Source organism: Phoca vitulina, unplaced genomic scaffold (assembly GCF_004348235.1).
Source record: "Phoca vitulina isolate PV1807 unplaced genomic scaffold, GSC_HSeal_1.0 scaffold10, whole genome shotgun sequence".
NCBI lineage: Eukaryota > Metazoa > Chordata > Mammalia > Carnivora > Phocidae > Phoca > Phoca vitulina.
Window position 1 is genome coordinate 2,700,759 of NW_022589713.1, and position 15,189 is coordinate 2,715,947.

The 15,189-nt window shown below is 40.1% G+C and overlaps 1 protein-coding gene across 1 annotated transcript in view; it reads right to left on the reverse strand.

Moving 5' to 3' along the window:
- The window catches only part of TIPARP (TCDD inducible poly(ADP-ribose) polymerase), a 30,149-nt gene extending 15,456 nt beyond the window's left edge, over nt 1-14,693 (reverse strand). The window contains exons 1-2 of the mRNA XM_032408376.1: nt 14,454-14,693; nt 10,257-11,214 (exon numbers count right to left, since the gene is read on the reverse strand). Coding sequence (XP_032264267.1) covers nt 10,257-11,173 — 917 coding nt within the window. The 5' untranslated portion in view covers nt 11,174-11,214; nt 14,454-14,693. The remainder of the gene's footprint in view (nt 1-10,256; nt 11,215-14,453) is intronic.
- Between the last annotated feature and the right edge of the window lie 496 nt (nt 14,694-15,189).

Genomic DNA, 15,189 nt, shown 5'->3' on the forward strand with positions numbered 1-15,189 from the left:
GTAGTTATTAAACTTCAGAGGACTACGTATTCTAACTTTATGGTTCAGAAGCATAGTAAACTGTCATTTATTCTGTTACTAATTAAGATTTTTGCTAATACTGACTCAAACAGCACAGAGTTATTGGGGCAATAAAAATTTTTCTATAAATGCTCACACACAAGGCAACATCATTCAATATTTAGCAGAGGTTAAAATTCTATATTTAACTTCTACACTATGACATGGGTCTTAGTACCAACTGGATTTTCCCCCTTTGTATCCAGAAGTAGCTATAGACACAGACATGCCTACAAATCAAAATTAGAAGCTTACATTATTACGCATATGGCCCTCAGTAGTTATGGGTGGGCTAAGAATCAAATGTTGACAATTAAATCTGTCTACCTCTAAGGAGACTGACCAAATCAAGACAGGATTGGTGAGGCTTAGCTCACTCTGTAAAACAATTAACATCAAACTTGGATCACGGATTTAGCTTATGGTTCTAAATACTCAAATGATTTTGGGTAGGTAAAAATAGTCTTCACTTTAAGATACAATGAGTTTCTAGGAATCAATTCTTAAAATGGTGATCATTTTAAGGCAAAATTCTGACTGCATGCGCTGCTCTCTGGTGCCTCCTGAGACATCTTGGAAACAGGTGAATGAGAAGGCAGAAAGTTAGTGAGTGGATGCTGTCTAGAATCACATTGATCTGTGTTGTGTGTTAAACACCATGTCTGATTTACAAATTGTGCGAATCTAACTGTGGTCTTAAAGTCACTATAGAAATGAACACTGTGAAATAAAAAAGGACAGGATAAACAAGAGGAGAAAAAAGGCAAATTTTTTTGAAAGAATGAAAGAATACCATTTTTAAGCTTTTGTAATTCTATATTCTCCAAAAGCATGTAGGGAACTAAACAAATACTAACATAGTTTATTCTCAAAAACCTTGTACTAAGACACATTTGAGTACACCTAAGTGCTTCCTAAACCCTAAAAAATACCATACACTGAAGTACCCTCTGTCCCACTAAAAGGAAATTATAATATCCACTTGAGGAAAAGAACCTGCTAAATTTTGTTATGTTGGGCTTTTTGTTTGTTATTACAAAACTATCAGATCAAAGGAAAAAACACAAAAGAATTACTTACTAGAAAATAAGATGTGGATAAGCCTAAAATCTTTAATAAATAAAAATTACACCTATGAAATCAGAAGATCTCACTGCTATCTATTTACAGAGGCATGGGATTAAATTTTGCACTCTGAAGACATCAGAAATGTCATACAGCCTTAACTTTGAGCCAAGTTCAGTCACATGTCCTGAGGCTCCTAGAAGGCAACTTAAGTGAGACATACCTCTCAACCATGGCCTGAAGAGGAAGTGAAACTTAATTTCTACAAGAACAGCTGGGATAGAAAGCACACAATAGATTTTTTAAAAATGTGTATTATACCTTATACTGCCTTAAATTATGCAGTTACTGCTTTTTATTAAGATGAGTAAATATCCTGTTTATAAAATGAAATATTTTTAAAACTGTGAAGTTTTCATTTTACCTCAAAATAGACAGTAAAAATTGTTTCCCATGTACTCAGGGCACCATACTGATTAATTCAATTTTGTGAATATAGAATTTGACGGCATTGGAAGAGGGCTAAAATATATTTGTTTGTACAATTTTTCTACTTGATTATAAAATCAATTTTATGTAAATGCTAAAATTACTTTAAAATAATTGCTTTCAGGCGCCTGGGTGGCTCAGATGGTTAAGCTTCTGCCTTCGGCTCAGGTCATGATCCCAGGGTCCTGGGATCGAGTCCCGCATCGGGCTCCCTGCTCAGCGGGGAGCCTGCTTCTCCCTCTGCCTCTCTCTCTGTCTCTTATGAATAAATAAATAAAATCTTTAAAAAATAAATAAATAAAATAATTGCTTTCAAATAACCTCAAATACCTCAGAACTCATTTACACGTAAATGAAATACTAATTATAATTATCATAAAATATATCCTCTAATAACCAGTAAAAAATACAATTAGCTTAATTTATAGATCTTTTAAAATTACAAACTCCTTAAAAAAGGGTTTTATTCAGAATTTTCTCAACTTAGCCTTGTCTTTTTTCCCCACTTAGTACAGATAAACTGACAAATGAGCAAATTAAAAATAAACAGTTTGATGGCTTATTATGAGAACCCAGAGATGACTAAGAAGCTCTCAAGACTAGAGATTTGAATGTGTGCAAACTAACCATACAGAGAATTCATCATTTCCTGAGTTTTTTTAAGCAAATTTCTCAAAGAAAAAAAAGACTTCCTACAGAAAACATATTAGGAGATACTTTTTTTATTACCTACATTTCATAAACTATGACCACAAAACCTTTCAATAGGGCTTTAAATCAGTAACTTTTTCTAGGGGAGAGGATTCTATGAAACCAAGTTTCTCTGACAGATTCAATTTTATCAATAGTTAAAATAGCCTAAATTATTTTTTGGTAACAAATTAATTGTAGAACACTTTATACAATGCTTCTGATGTGTGGCAGCATTTGGACAATTGAAACGTCAGAAAATAAGCAAGCAAAGTGCCTTCCGTTTCATATATTCTACCCCCATTCAAGGATGTCTTTCTTTTATTACCTCAGAAGGCAAATCTACTATTTCTCCTGTGCTTATTTTTATTCTCTCAATGCCTGGAAATGAAAGAGCAAAGCCAGGTGACAGTCAGAAACCAAAGACCAACCGCAGCAGGAAATTATTTAGAGTATTTTGTACCATTTGCCCTCTCTACGCCCTGATCAGCTGCAGGAGCTGTGAAGATCACAAGGTGCAGGCAAGATTCTGAAAGCATACACACTACCGCAAGCAAAATCACCCTTGGGCCTCTATCCCTGCCATTCTTCCCTGACTATTCAGTGCTGGTAAAAATTTCAAGCAAAGAAGGTCACCCAAACTCTACGGCTATATGTCAAATGAGAAGGGATAGTTAAAAAAAAATCTCAATCCAAAAAGAAAAAAAATTTTTTAATTTATTGACACAGAGAGAGAGAGAACAAGCAGGGGGAGCAGCAGAGGGCGAGGGAGGAGCATGTTCCCCGCTGAGCAGGGAGCCGGATGTGCGGCTTGATCCCAGGACCCTGAGATCATGACCTGAGCCTAAGGCAGACACTTAACCGACTGAGCCACCCAGGCACTCTCAAAAAGAAAAAAAATTGTAACAAAGAGAAATTCCTATAAGTATGGCCTAAACATATTTTCCAGTCATATGAGAAGCGCTATGTTTCACATAAAAGAGTATTCACAAATCCTTCCTTATGCTCAGAAGCAAGAGCCAAAATAAAGGACATCCATTTGCATAAAGAATACAAATTTCCTGAACTCCTTCTCAAATAACTTAGTCATGGGAGATTCTAATACACTCCTGACACATTTTGTGGCACACATACTTGCAAATCACTGGTTTCTGTAAAATGTAAAAGGGAATAGTCACTGACATTCTCACTAAGAGCTTACCCTTTCACTGTGATGACCAGGCAAAGGTTCTTTACTGGCCAAGTAGGTGTTACCAGTAAGTAAACAGCACATAGCAGAGAAAGATCAAGGAGACAGACACATTTTGTTGTGTGGACACAGCAAATAGGAATGCTTAGTTAACTCCCTTCTATGCTTGTCTTAGCAACAGAACAGGTTAGTTCAGCAAGGAAAATTCTAAGTTTCACAATTAAGAAGTTTATTAATATCATCAACTTCTAAAATTTAAGTTACTGATCACAGAATTGGTTATAGTTAGCACAAGACTGCAATACCTTAACTTTGCACAAATCAAATATAAACCTTATAAACTACCAAGTTAAATAAATGGAATTTATTATACATAAAATCCTTTTTTTCCCCACCGATTTCAAAATGTATTTCAGAACTTACCCCTTGCAATTTCAAATTTCCTTATTAACAAGGAATTAATCTGTATTAGAATTTCAAGGCTTTTAGTTCATGTGTCAGGGACTGGGCTGGATTAGGTTTAACACAGGGATTTTAAATAGAGGCAAGTCTGCGCAGTATAATTCCTGGTCCCTAGAAAGCACTATCATAAATAATCTATAAATAGAAGAATAATACATTTGGTTTTGTTAAAGAAGTTCTTCATATCTAAAATGTAACTTGTTTGCTTCTAGAAATGGTGAATTTTAGAAGTATTTTATTCTTTTGTATAGTTTGTGCTTATGGTGTTGCAAAGTACAGTTCAACCCAAGATCTTAAGCTAATACTTAAAAATTTCACACCCAGAATGAAACAGAACATAGCTCAACCCTCTGCACTCTGGTATCTTCCAAAAAGATACAAAATCACTCATATTCACTTCACTTCAGTTTAAGACTCCCAGTTTTATTTTAAAAGAGAAATTCTGCTGCTTTTATGAAGAGAATTTCTTGCAAAACTTACCGGTATCTAATTATCAGAACCCGGCTTATAAAGTTGTGCTAGAATAATCAAGAATCATCTTATAGTTCAAAACATGTTTTTTCCTTTGCAAAAATGATACACACAAATACTTAAGTTTTCCTTCCACAAAAAGACAAATGCAACTCTCAAACAGGACACTAGTAGTTATTAAAGGTTGCTGATCTACATTAAGAGGACCTCAGGTCCTAATCAAAATTATTATAATCAGACAAAGGATGCAAAATCTGGTGGTCTCAAGTCAGAGGATAAGAAATAAAAGAGGTCAGAGGAAACTAGTCATAATCTCAAATGGCTGGATTTTGTAGCATTTCTTGAGTAGCCCAGGTTTGTATGAGCTACATACTGTTTCACCCTTTAGAAAGAGCCCCCACGCCCAATATAAAACTAAGGATCACCAACTAAGATCGGAGATGCACAGATAGAATTTATAAATTTACTTGCTTTCTGGTAGAATGCAAATCCAGAATCCAGAAATTCTAGTGTAACAGTAGGAAATAGATTTACAGGAACATAGTAGAGTTAATCAGTCAAATTGCAGTTTTTGCATGTCCACATGTACAGAATGAAATCTCAAATGATGAATGGAGCATTCTTATTTTTTCCCATTTATTTACAATAAAACATAAAAGCTCTAGAGTCAACTCAAGAAAATGCATACTGTATCATGCAATTATTTTTAGGGACTGCCAGATAACCTTATAAGCTATTTCCTTCAACTCTCTGACTTAAAAGTTATATATCTTTGGCTTTTGCAAGGTTCATTTTCATTACTGTAAATACTTCAGGAACAGACTGACCCTAACCTGAAGCCAGGTGACAGCTGCTTCAAAAAGTCTAATCTGCTTATTAACAAAAACCCAGAAAGGGAATAAATGGATGATTGCTATTGATTCCCATGATAGCTCTACACAGACCCAGTAACTTCTCTGGATTAGTATAGATAGAAGCCAATTAGTTTTATTTCATATGTAAATAGAGCATAAAGAGGTACAGAAAATAATTCATTGGATTGCTTTATCCTAAAGCAGAAGGCACACATTTTTAAAGTCACTTCAAATACAGTTCTTGCTTATGGAGCTCTCTCTTTCTCTTAGGCAGGAATTTTTAAAATAAATTCAAACTCATCCAGCTGTGTATATTCAAGAAATACCAAAAAGTCACAAGGCATAGTAAGTTTCAGCTGTTCTACTCTCTCCAGTGTTATCAATAACACATAATGAGTTAGTTCCTATATCATCACAGCTGTGCAGGCCAGAGCTAACTTGGCTAATTTAACTATTCCAGTATAGTTCAGTCAGGAGCTTGCTCTACTTTAGATAATCCACTCTACAAGTCAAATAGAAAATAGCAGCATATGCCCTACATTATCATTAATAGCACTTCTCCCTGTCTTCTTTCATGGAGTTCTGTGAAGTCATCTAATGGTATTGTTCCTTAGAGTAAAAAAAAACAACAACAACAACAACAACAAAAACAACCTTCTAAGAGCAATTAACAATCAAAATCACTCAAAAGTAAGACTGTAACACCACTCTAGGTTTAACCATAAACTAATAAAACTCCCTCTCATATCAATAAGCTTTCATTCCAAAAGAGGAGAAAAAGAACACTGGCCTCTGAGAAAAATTAACCATGGAGTCTAGGTTTGTACTTTCTTCTTCACCCTCCTCCTCTTTCAGGAATTCAGGATTAGAAATAATCACTTAACTTGGGACTTATTTTCACCTACAGATTACCTACAAATAAAGTTTGCAGAGTGCCTTTCCTTCACGGGTAGTAATAACTAGAAGACTATTCTGTATTCTGGCACACTTTAACATGAATATAATATGAAAAACAGTGGTGATCTCAGTTGCTAAAGAGAAATTTGCACATCCTTCACAATTTCAATTATCCACAACAGTATTCTATACAGTTAGTAAAGCTCTTTCAAAACTGCTTAGTCCTGCCATTTAGTATCATTTTCTACTAAGGATGAGTGCCTAAATTGTCAGAGACCGTGTTTTCTTAATCGAAAACACAACATTCAATGTTGTTTTCTTAACTGTGTATTTGGAATTTGGAAATTCTCCAAAGCCCATCCCGTGTGCAAAAGAAGCCTTGGCATCTAAATATGGGGAGTTCATACATACAACTAGTTACCAGTTGATGTCAGCAATAAATATCTGGAGATATATAAGGGCAGAGTGAGAAAGCAAAGTGGGATTGTATCATACTTTGGGATAAAGACAAAACTGGAAAAGAATAATTAAAATAATTTCATTATAATGAACCAAATAAGCTTAACTAATGAAATCCTCTTTTTTTAAAAAAAAATGTTTTTAGTACCTAGGGATCTTGACTAAAGAGTTGGAAGGGACCTGTGACCTTATCTAGCTAAACTTCCTTTCCAATTTCCTTCTTGAGAATAAAATGAACACTGCACATCTAATTTGGATTAATTTAGATCTTAAATCCAATACATTTGCAAAACAAAGAATTTTATCTCTACAGTTTGAAACTATGAACTTTTGCCTCTACTAGAGACCCAGAACTATGAACTCTCCCCAAGTTCCATACAGTGAAGTAACAGGGATATGGTATATAATAATGATTTTCCAAGTCATATAAACTGCTGGAAACAAGTGGGATAAACAATTGCCATTCATTATTTCTGAATCCAAAGACTGCTGGGCCAGACTTGGGCATATACACAGCTGAACACACACTTCCTGGTTATGTGCAATCTGTACAGATAGACCAGCTTTACAGGCCTGACCACAGAGATTAATAGCTTTAGCCAAATAATGTGGTAACCATGTGAACCTGGGCTGCTCCAGCTTGTTTGTGAATCTCTCAGCAAGGCTCAACATGCCGTTATCTGCATCTTGTTGCCAGGAAACACAACATCGTTTTGGAATACAAGGAAAACCAGGTTGCAATGACCACAGGTCAGCTTCCCAAAAGCCTAATTTTTGACACTTAGCTATCTACAATCTTATTTCTTACTGGTGTCTATGGAGAACTTCACTTTACTAGTAATTAACTGTTAATACGTTTTTCTATTTTTATCAGAGCAGGACCACTTACTATCATTAACAATATAGCAGCAGCATTAGTAATTACAATAATTCACTCATACTTTTCCTCTCAAGTGTCAAATGAATGTTAGTTTCATTAAAACAAATTTGGAAATCAAGCACTCACTCCAACTACTTTATAACTAATCCAACAACGTATACTTGTGGGTCTATATCTAGGTCTAATTCTTCAGCCAAATAATTTTACCAAAGAATACCCAATATGCTGCTGACCTAAGAATTCTTGGATTTTTTGAGATCAAAATACCTGGTCTTGCCTTCCTCATGGTAACAGAATGTAATGTGTTGGACAATAATCCTGCTAGTTTATTCCTGACCAATTCAAACAGATAGAAACTTAATGTACCAAGATGCTGAAGTACTCAGCAGACTGGAAATTTGCTTCATAAGAGTGAAGTGGGAGGCCACTATTCTGCAGTTTTGCAATCTGGAGATGGAAGGATTACAGTGGCTTTGAGAGTATATAAAATTAATTACCTTGACATACCAATTAGAATTGCTAGCTCATGGGCAATACAGATTTTGGACAATACCTTATTAAAAGATTTTTGAGATAAAATGGAAAACATTTTTCTTTCCTCCAATGCTTGCTTTAAAAAAAAAAAGTACTTAGCTTTATTACAGGATCTAAGAATTTTGCTACCCAAGCAAGATAGAATCTTGAATACCTAATATTATCAAGATAATACATTAATGATTAGAAAGCTACATTCTTTTTTTTAAAATATTTTATTTATTTATTTGAGAGAGAGGAAGAGAGAGGGAGAGAGAAGGAGAGAGAGGGGGACAGAGAATCTGAAGCAGACTCTGCACTGAGCGCAGAGCCCAATGAGGGGCTCAATCCCACAACTGTGAGAGCATGACCTGAGCCAAAACCAAGAGTTGGATGCTTGACCGACTGAGCCATCCATGATTTAAGCTACATTCTTGCTATTATCTTACTTTTATCCCAAGGGGCTCCTATATAATAATGCCTTAAATTTAGTCTTATATTGTTTATCTTGTTCCATGCATCCCTTTTGAAACACAAGATGCAAAGTTCTAGTCTCATGATAATTAAGTTGCTAAAAAGACACACAGATCTGTGTACTATACAACTGAAATAATGCACTATTAAGAGAAAAACACTTACCTAATATTAAAAGGGAGCAAGTTTAAACAAAACAAAACAAAAACCTGGTTTCTACAATGTCAACAATGCCCTGGCACTACGTTGAACACAGGTTAACATCAAGACTAACAAAATTAGACAACTTAGAAATGGTTTACTGACACCATTTGATGGCTGACTCTCCAGACACTTGGATTAGTGTAACCCAAGTTATCTGTGAACAATGAACAAAGATGACTCTTAAGAAAGTGTTTCTTTTGGGGGCATCTGGATGGCACAGTTGGTTAAGTGTTCTACTCTTGGTTTAGGCTCAGGTTGTGATCTTGGGGTCATGAGATCCAACCCCCCACCAGCTCAGCACGGAGTCTGCTTAAAACTCTGTCTCCCTCTGTCCCTCCCAGACTCCCCACACCTGTGCATGTGCGCGTGCTCGCTCTAAAATAGATAAATAAATCTAAAAGGAAAAAAAAAAAGGGTTTCTCTTGGACTTGTGGGTTAGGATACTCAGCATATTTTTCCTTCCTAAGGGTCATGCCTTTCCATACTACATCAGGCCATTCATCATCTGTGAAGCTGTCAGGTTGCCCTCATTGTCTCCCAAGTCAGGTAGCATGGACAGATGTATTCTTCTCCCCTCATATAATTTTAATCCTTTCTCTTGGTCATAGACAAATAGCTATTAATATCACATATTTTAACTCCTATACTATAGGAGAAACAACTAGAAACATAAAGATTAATGCTTACTATACCGCCATTATTACACTAGCAACTTCACAAGTGGCAACTATCATTTTCCTCTTCATTTTTATGTTAATTAAATAGGAATTCAGATGTGGAAGTTTCAATTCCCTATGAGTGACTATTGCTTGGGCATACACACTTAAAAGAACTGAATTATTTATGTACATGCCTTGCATACAAAAACTTGAGGATAATTTTTTTATGTAAATGATAAACGTATCTATTAACATAAATTTTCCCTCCAACTCATTATTCAGGTCTAAGAAAACAGCCTGAATTGTAGAACAATCTTATCTGTAAGATAAACAGAATAATAAACTTAATGGTAAAAAGCTTTAAGGAAACCAAAAGAAATTTAACATGTTTGGGCATGATTCAGAAGTTTGGGAAGAAGTACACAGAAAAACCGTACCATTCAAAATGGAAAGAGGGCCACAAAAATCTCCAAACAATATCATGTCCCTTTAAAAAACAGCAGCTACTCAATATGCAAAACTTCAAAATAGGTAAATTTGGTATTCATTATTTATGCTATTATAAGATTAACCTTGGATTTTCTTTCAAAAGCAAGATCTCTTCTGTGATTAAAACAGTATCTGATTCACAGCATTCAATGTATATGCAACTTCTCAGGCACACACACAGTGCAGAGAGTGACATCTGAATTGTTCAAATCATAAAACCTTCATTGTCTGGTTAGGTAAACAGTCTGCATTCAACCAACATGAAAAATCAGGATAGCATACAGCCAAAAGAATAAAACCTGTTAGGTTACTACTGAAAGAAACCACCCTACTAAGCATTTAGCTTCTTGACCTTCTCTACAGGATTTAACAACAGCTTTAAGGTAGTTATAAATACATACCCATACTTCATTCTCATTCTATCATTCTCTGGATTACAGTAAAATCTTTCCAAGTGCTCCTGGGAATCAGTGGATACACTCTGCCACTTCTGAGTAGTTGTCCTCTTGATCTGCCAATGATATGGCAAGACCGTGTGGTGCTTCAAACAATCCCTGCCATAAATACAAGTGCCTTGCAAAAAGTCCATGCAAATTTCAATTCCGTTCTCTTGGTGAGTATGGTACTGTAGCTGGTTCACCAGCTCAAACACAAGGTCAAGGGAAGCCTCTTCACTTTTGTCCTGAAAGAGCTCAGTACTCAACTTATCACTGGTGTCCAAAATGTACTGAATTGTAAAACTGTTGTCTTGGAAAACCCCTGGAATGTAATCCATGACTTTGTCTATGCAGTCAGGACTAGCAGGAACATCACTTGAAACTGAATGCAAAAGGTCAGTCTGGAAGTGCCCTGCTGTAGAATCTGCCACTGTCCCACTGAGAGTTTCGGGTGGAAAGCTGTGATCCTGGATTGGAACCACTTGTTCTGGAGCATCAGTGGAAGGATGGGCTTCTGGTATTTGGCCCCCAACACTTGTCCCATCAGGAATCAGGACAGACATACTATTTTCTGCTGGTGGACATGACGGACTGATTTCCAGGGGTTTTTTCACTATAGGTTCATGTAAGCTGCTCTCATCTGCACTCTGGTTTCTAGATCTGAAAACACCATCAAGTGAGCCAGATTCTAGCAAAGTATTTAAAATTGGCCTCAAAGACCTCAGGGTTCCGGTTCCCAATCTCTTCTGCTCCTTTTTCTTAAAACAAGTCTTCAATGGAGTGATCTTCTCAGACAGTCTCATTTGGCATGAAAAATCATCAGGAGGAGAAGGAGGCTGCACTACACAGTCTGGCTCAGGTTCGGTGGTTTCCATTTCCATGGTGTGGATTAGCTCCAATTGCTCCTCAGAGTCTAAAAATCCTACCAGGAAAGGAAAGAAGATGATCACTTACAAGCTGACAACAACTGGTTCCCATTCCTTCATCAAAATGTTTTGTTTTAGTCTAAGTCCCTGAAGTCACTCCTCTTATACCATATTTCATCTTTATGGGTCAATTTTAAATTTTATTGAGAAATTAAGGCTCCAAAGCAGCCAAGGATATTCAAAAGCCCACAGCAGGTAAAGGTAAAGAGACAGTACCTTCCAGTAGGCTCTTGATATTTATTTGTGGACAATATACAATTGGTAATTCTGCTGGGGTATGAATTTTTACTGTAAGTCTAGGGTGTGTTGGGGGGGTGAGGGGTAGAAATAAGTGTGGCTAATAGATGACAACACGGAAACCACATCTCTGCTTTGTGTTCTCTTCAGAGTTGTTTATCACCTATCCCACGAGGTGATAAAACCTGTTTGTTAAAAAAAAAAAAGTTCACCAAATGAAGGATAAAATTCCAAGTTAAATAGTGAGTGAATTTAAAGTATAAAGATATATTCAAGAAACAGGGGCTCTCAATTGAAATGTTATATGAGAGAAAGCCAGGAGCATGTTGAAGCATTTCTAAATTCCAATATATTCCCTGAGGATGTTAAGGGTCTACTTTTACAATCCCCAAAACATTACTACTATTGGAGGAAGTATACCAGTTGCTTGTTTAGCAACAGAAGCTACCTAACAGCAGCAAACACTATATGCTGTCTTAGAAACCAAACACAACTTCATAATTCAGAAAGGGCCTCGTTATCCTTGTCTTCAGAAAAGTTACATATATGATTTTATCTATTAAAACAAATGAAAGCATATTATAGAAAAATACAAGAATATAAAACACACACTAAATGTCAGATTCCTAATGAACTACTGAGACCAAAAAAAAGTGCTCTCTTCAAAGAATCAGACCCCTTGAAAAAAACTAAAGCTTAAAGTAAAAAGCAAAGAAAACTTTGTAAAATGACAAATGGTGTCTCCTCCACAAGCTAACATTCATTAACCAATTCTGAAAATATTTACTAAGCATTGTACGAGGTGGAAGAGCTGGTAATGAGCAGTTAATCTTCTCTCTTGGCCAACTGACTAAAAGAAAAAGAGATCATTGATGCAAGGGCCCATGACTTCATCAAATACTCCTCCCAGGTCATCAGTACCATGCCTAGCACAATGCACACGGTGGGTGCTCTATACTATTTTTTAACTGAATCACTGAAGAAAAAGCACCTGTTACATGACTAGTTCTGTTAGCCTTTATAGGTCAACAACAAAATGATAAAACTGACTCCCCAGAAAAATGAATATTAAAGATCTCACTGGAGAGATTCATGAATCTACATATAAAAAGTTCATAATGATCAAACTCAGAAATAAACAAAACAGTACAGCTAACCCTTGAACAAGGCCAGAGTGGGGATGGTTCAGGGAACCCACCCCTGGAAAAATCCGTTTGTAACTTTTTGACTCTTGCAAAACTTAATTACTAATAGCCTACTGTTGACCAGAATTAACAGTTGATTAACACGTTTCGTGTTATATGTATTATATACTGTATTCTTACAACAAAGCTAAAGAAAAGAAAACGTTACTGAGAAAATATGTTTATAGTACTGTACAAAATCCGCATATAGGCGACGCTGCAAAGTTCAAACCCCTTTTTTTCCAATGCTCAACTGTATATAACCAGGTGTTAGTGCACACGGTAAGTACAAAAGAAAAAGGCAGAAAAAGAGTTCAGTGTGAGCTGGCATTGTTAGGGAAAGCTTCACAAGGAGGGACTTGACATAAGACATAAATCAACTGGAAAGCAGCCAAGCCAGGCGTTATTATTCATCACTCGGTGCTCTTGCCTCAAGGCACAATTGGCACAGATTGTGGTATTCCCTCTCCACCACACTAAACCCGCTTGTGCCTTCCCTCGCGCGCGCGCGCGTCTCTGTGCGCGCGCACGCACGCCACTCCTATCACATCCAATCAAGGGAAAACAGACACTGAACCAATTTTATTTCTAGGGGTGTGTACACACACACACACACACACACACACACACACTGTAACTTTTCCTGTTATTGCGCTCCGTCAGGCTCGGAAATAAAACTGAGGAAGAGGCAGAGAACTGAGGAGTGGCTGGAGTGGGGAAGTCACTAGAACCTAGTTCCTCAATTAGTTTGCATAACAGAAAAATAAAGATTGGACGGACACTTCCTCCGGTCCCCCGGTGCAGGCGACCTACCGCTCCACCCTTCGCCTCGTGATATCCCCCGTCCTCCGGCACTCCCGGTCCCTGACACCGGGCACAGAAACCACCACTGCAAACTCAGGACTCTCGCCCACCAGCCGCGGCGCGACTCCCGGACGCCCAGCCCGGGTCCGAGAGACGCCTCCTGCCGGCCGCGGCGGTTTTCGCAGCTCCGCCCCCCAGGCCGCGCCAACTCCGCGCAGCGCAGGCGAGGCGCCGCCCGGCTCGGCCAATTCCCGGCGTTCCGAAGCATCCCACCTCCTCCTTCCCCCCTCGGAAGGCACCGGAGCGCCCCCGAACCCTCGCTGCAGCCTCGTCCCAACGAGCGACCCCCGCCCAGGCTTCCCTCCATCCCAGAAGCCCCTCACGGCGCCTTCCACAGTTAATTTCTTCCTCGCCTCCTCAACCGACCTTTCTGAGAGGATCGTCCTGCGAGTCTCGGAGGCTCACAGAAATAAGCCGAGAAGCGCAGGGGGAAACGCGGTCGGCGCCTCTCGGGGTGCGGCGAGGAAGGCGAAGTCTTCTGCGCCTTCAAAGTTGATCTGAAAACAGCCTGCAAACTTCTGGGCTGCAGCCGGAACGCAGGTCTGCCGGAAGGCTCCCCTCAGCTGCCTGTGCCCGGCCGCTCGATCTACGAAGTGCTCCTCCGCCTCAGAGCGCTCGGGGTCCGCCCGGCGGGGGAGGCCGCAGAGACGCGCCCCCCGCGCCCACCCAGACCAAGTGGGATCGCGGAGACGCCGGCGACCCCAACTAAACCCTTCAGTGTCTTCCTCCAATTTATACACCTGCCCGAGGCCGTAAGTGATTAAGAAGTGTAAACCAATCCCATCCCGGTACTGACGGGATCCGAGTAAATTCGGTAGAAAAAAAAGCACAGTCTAAATATCAATCACCCTAGATCCCTGAGAGGCTGCGAGGCCGGCGCCCCCGTCCGCGCCCGCCATCCCAGCTAGGGTCTCTTGTCCGCCCCTCAGAGCCCACCCGGAGCCCTTTACCTGATCGCGCAGCCTGAGAGAACGGACCGCAGGAGTCGAGTCGCCGCACCGCCGGCTCGCTGGCAGCGTCCGCGCGGGAGGACTGGCGCGGAGAGCGGGCTTGGGCGTCTAAGGGTCGCAGGCCGGAGACGCGACAAGCAGCGCACGGGCCATTCCGCCGCCGGAGTGCAGAAAGCCGCGACCGCACTCCCGATCCAGCTCGCTCGCCTGTCACCCCGAGCTCTGCTTTAAAGTGGCTTCCGGTCGCCTCCTCTCGGCTGCCCCGTCGCGGAGGCGGAGCCTGGACCGCGGGGGAGAGGGGTGGGGTGAGAGGGCCGGGCGCTCAGTGGGTGCCGGGAAGGAGGCCCGCCCCACGTGCGCGTGCGCGCTCGCTCTCAGGGAGGTGCACGAAGTGTGCGAGCGGCGGCCGCGTGCTCCCGCGAGGGGGGCGTGTCCTTCCGCGCGCCGGCTGGGTACCGGCGGGTCCAGGTGTACGCGCGTTGGGGAGCGCGCGGCTGTGAGGAGGGGAAGTGTGTGACGCGTGGGGCAGGCTCTACCTGCCTGCAGACACATGGAGGGTCACTGTGTTCCGAGGACACCCAGGCACCCGAGGGGATGTGAAACGGAACGAGCCGTTTCTGTGGGGTTGGTTTTATTTGCCTCCTCACAAGACGCCTCCTGCCCTTGACGCCGCGGAACCCCGAGAGGAGGCAAACGACTGCTACCGCCGCTGCGGCCAGACGGGGTCGCCCGCCCC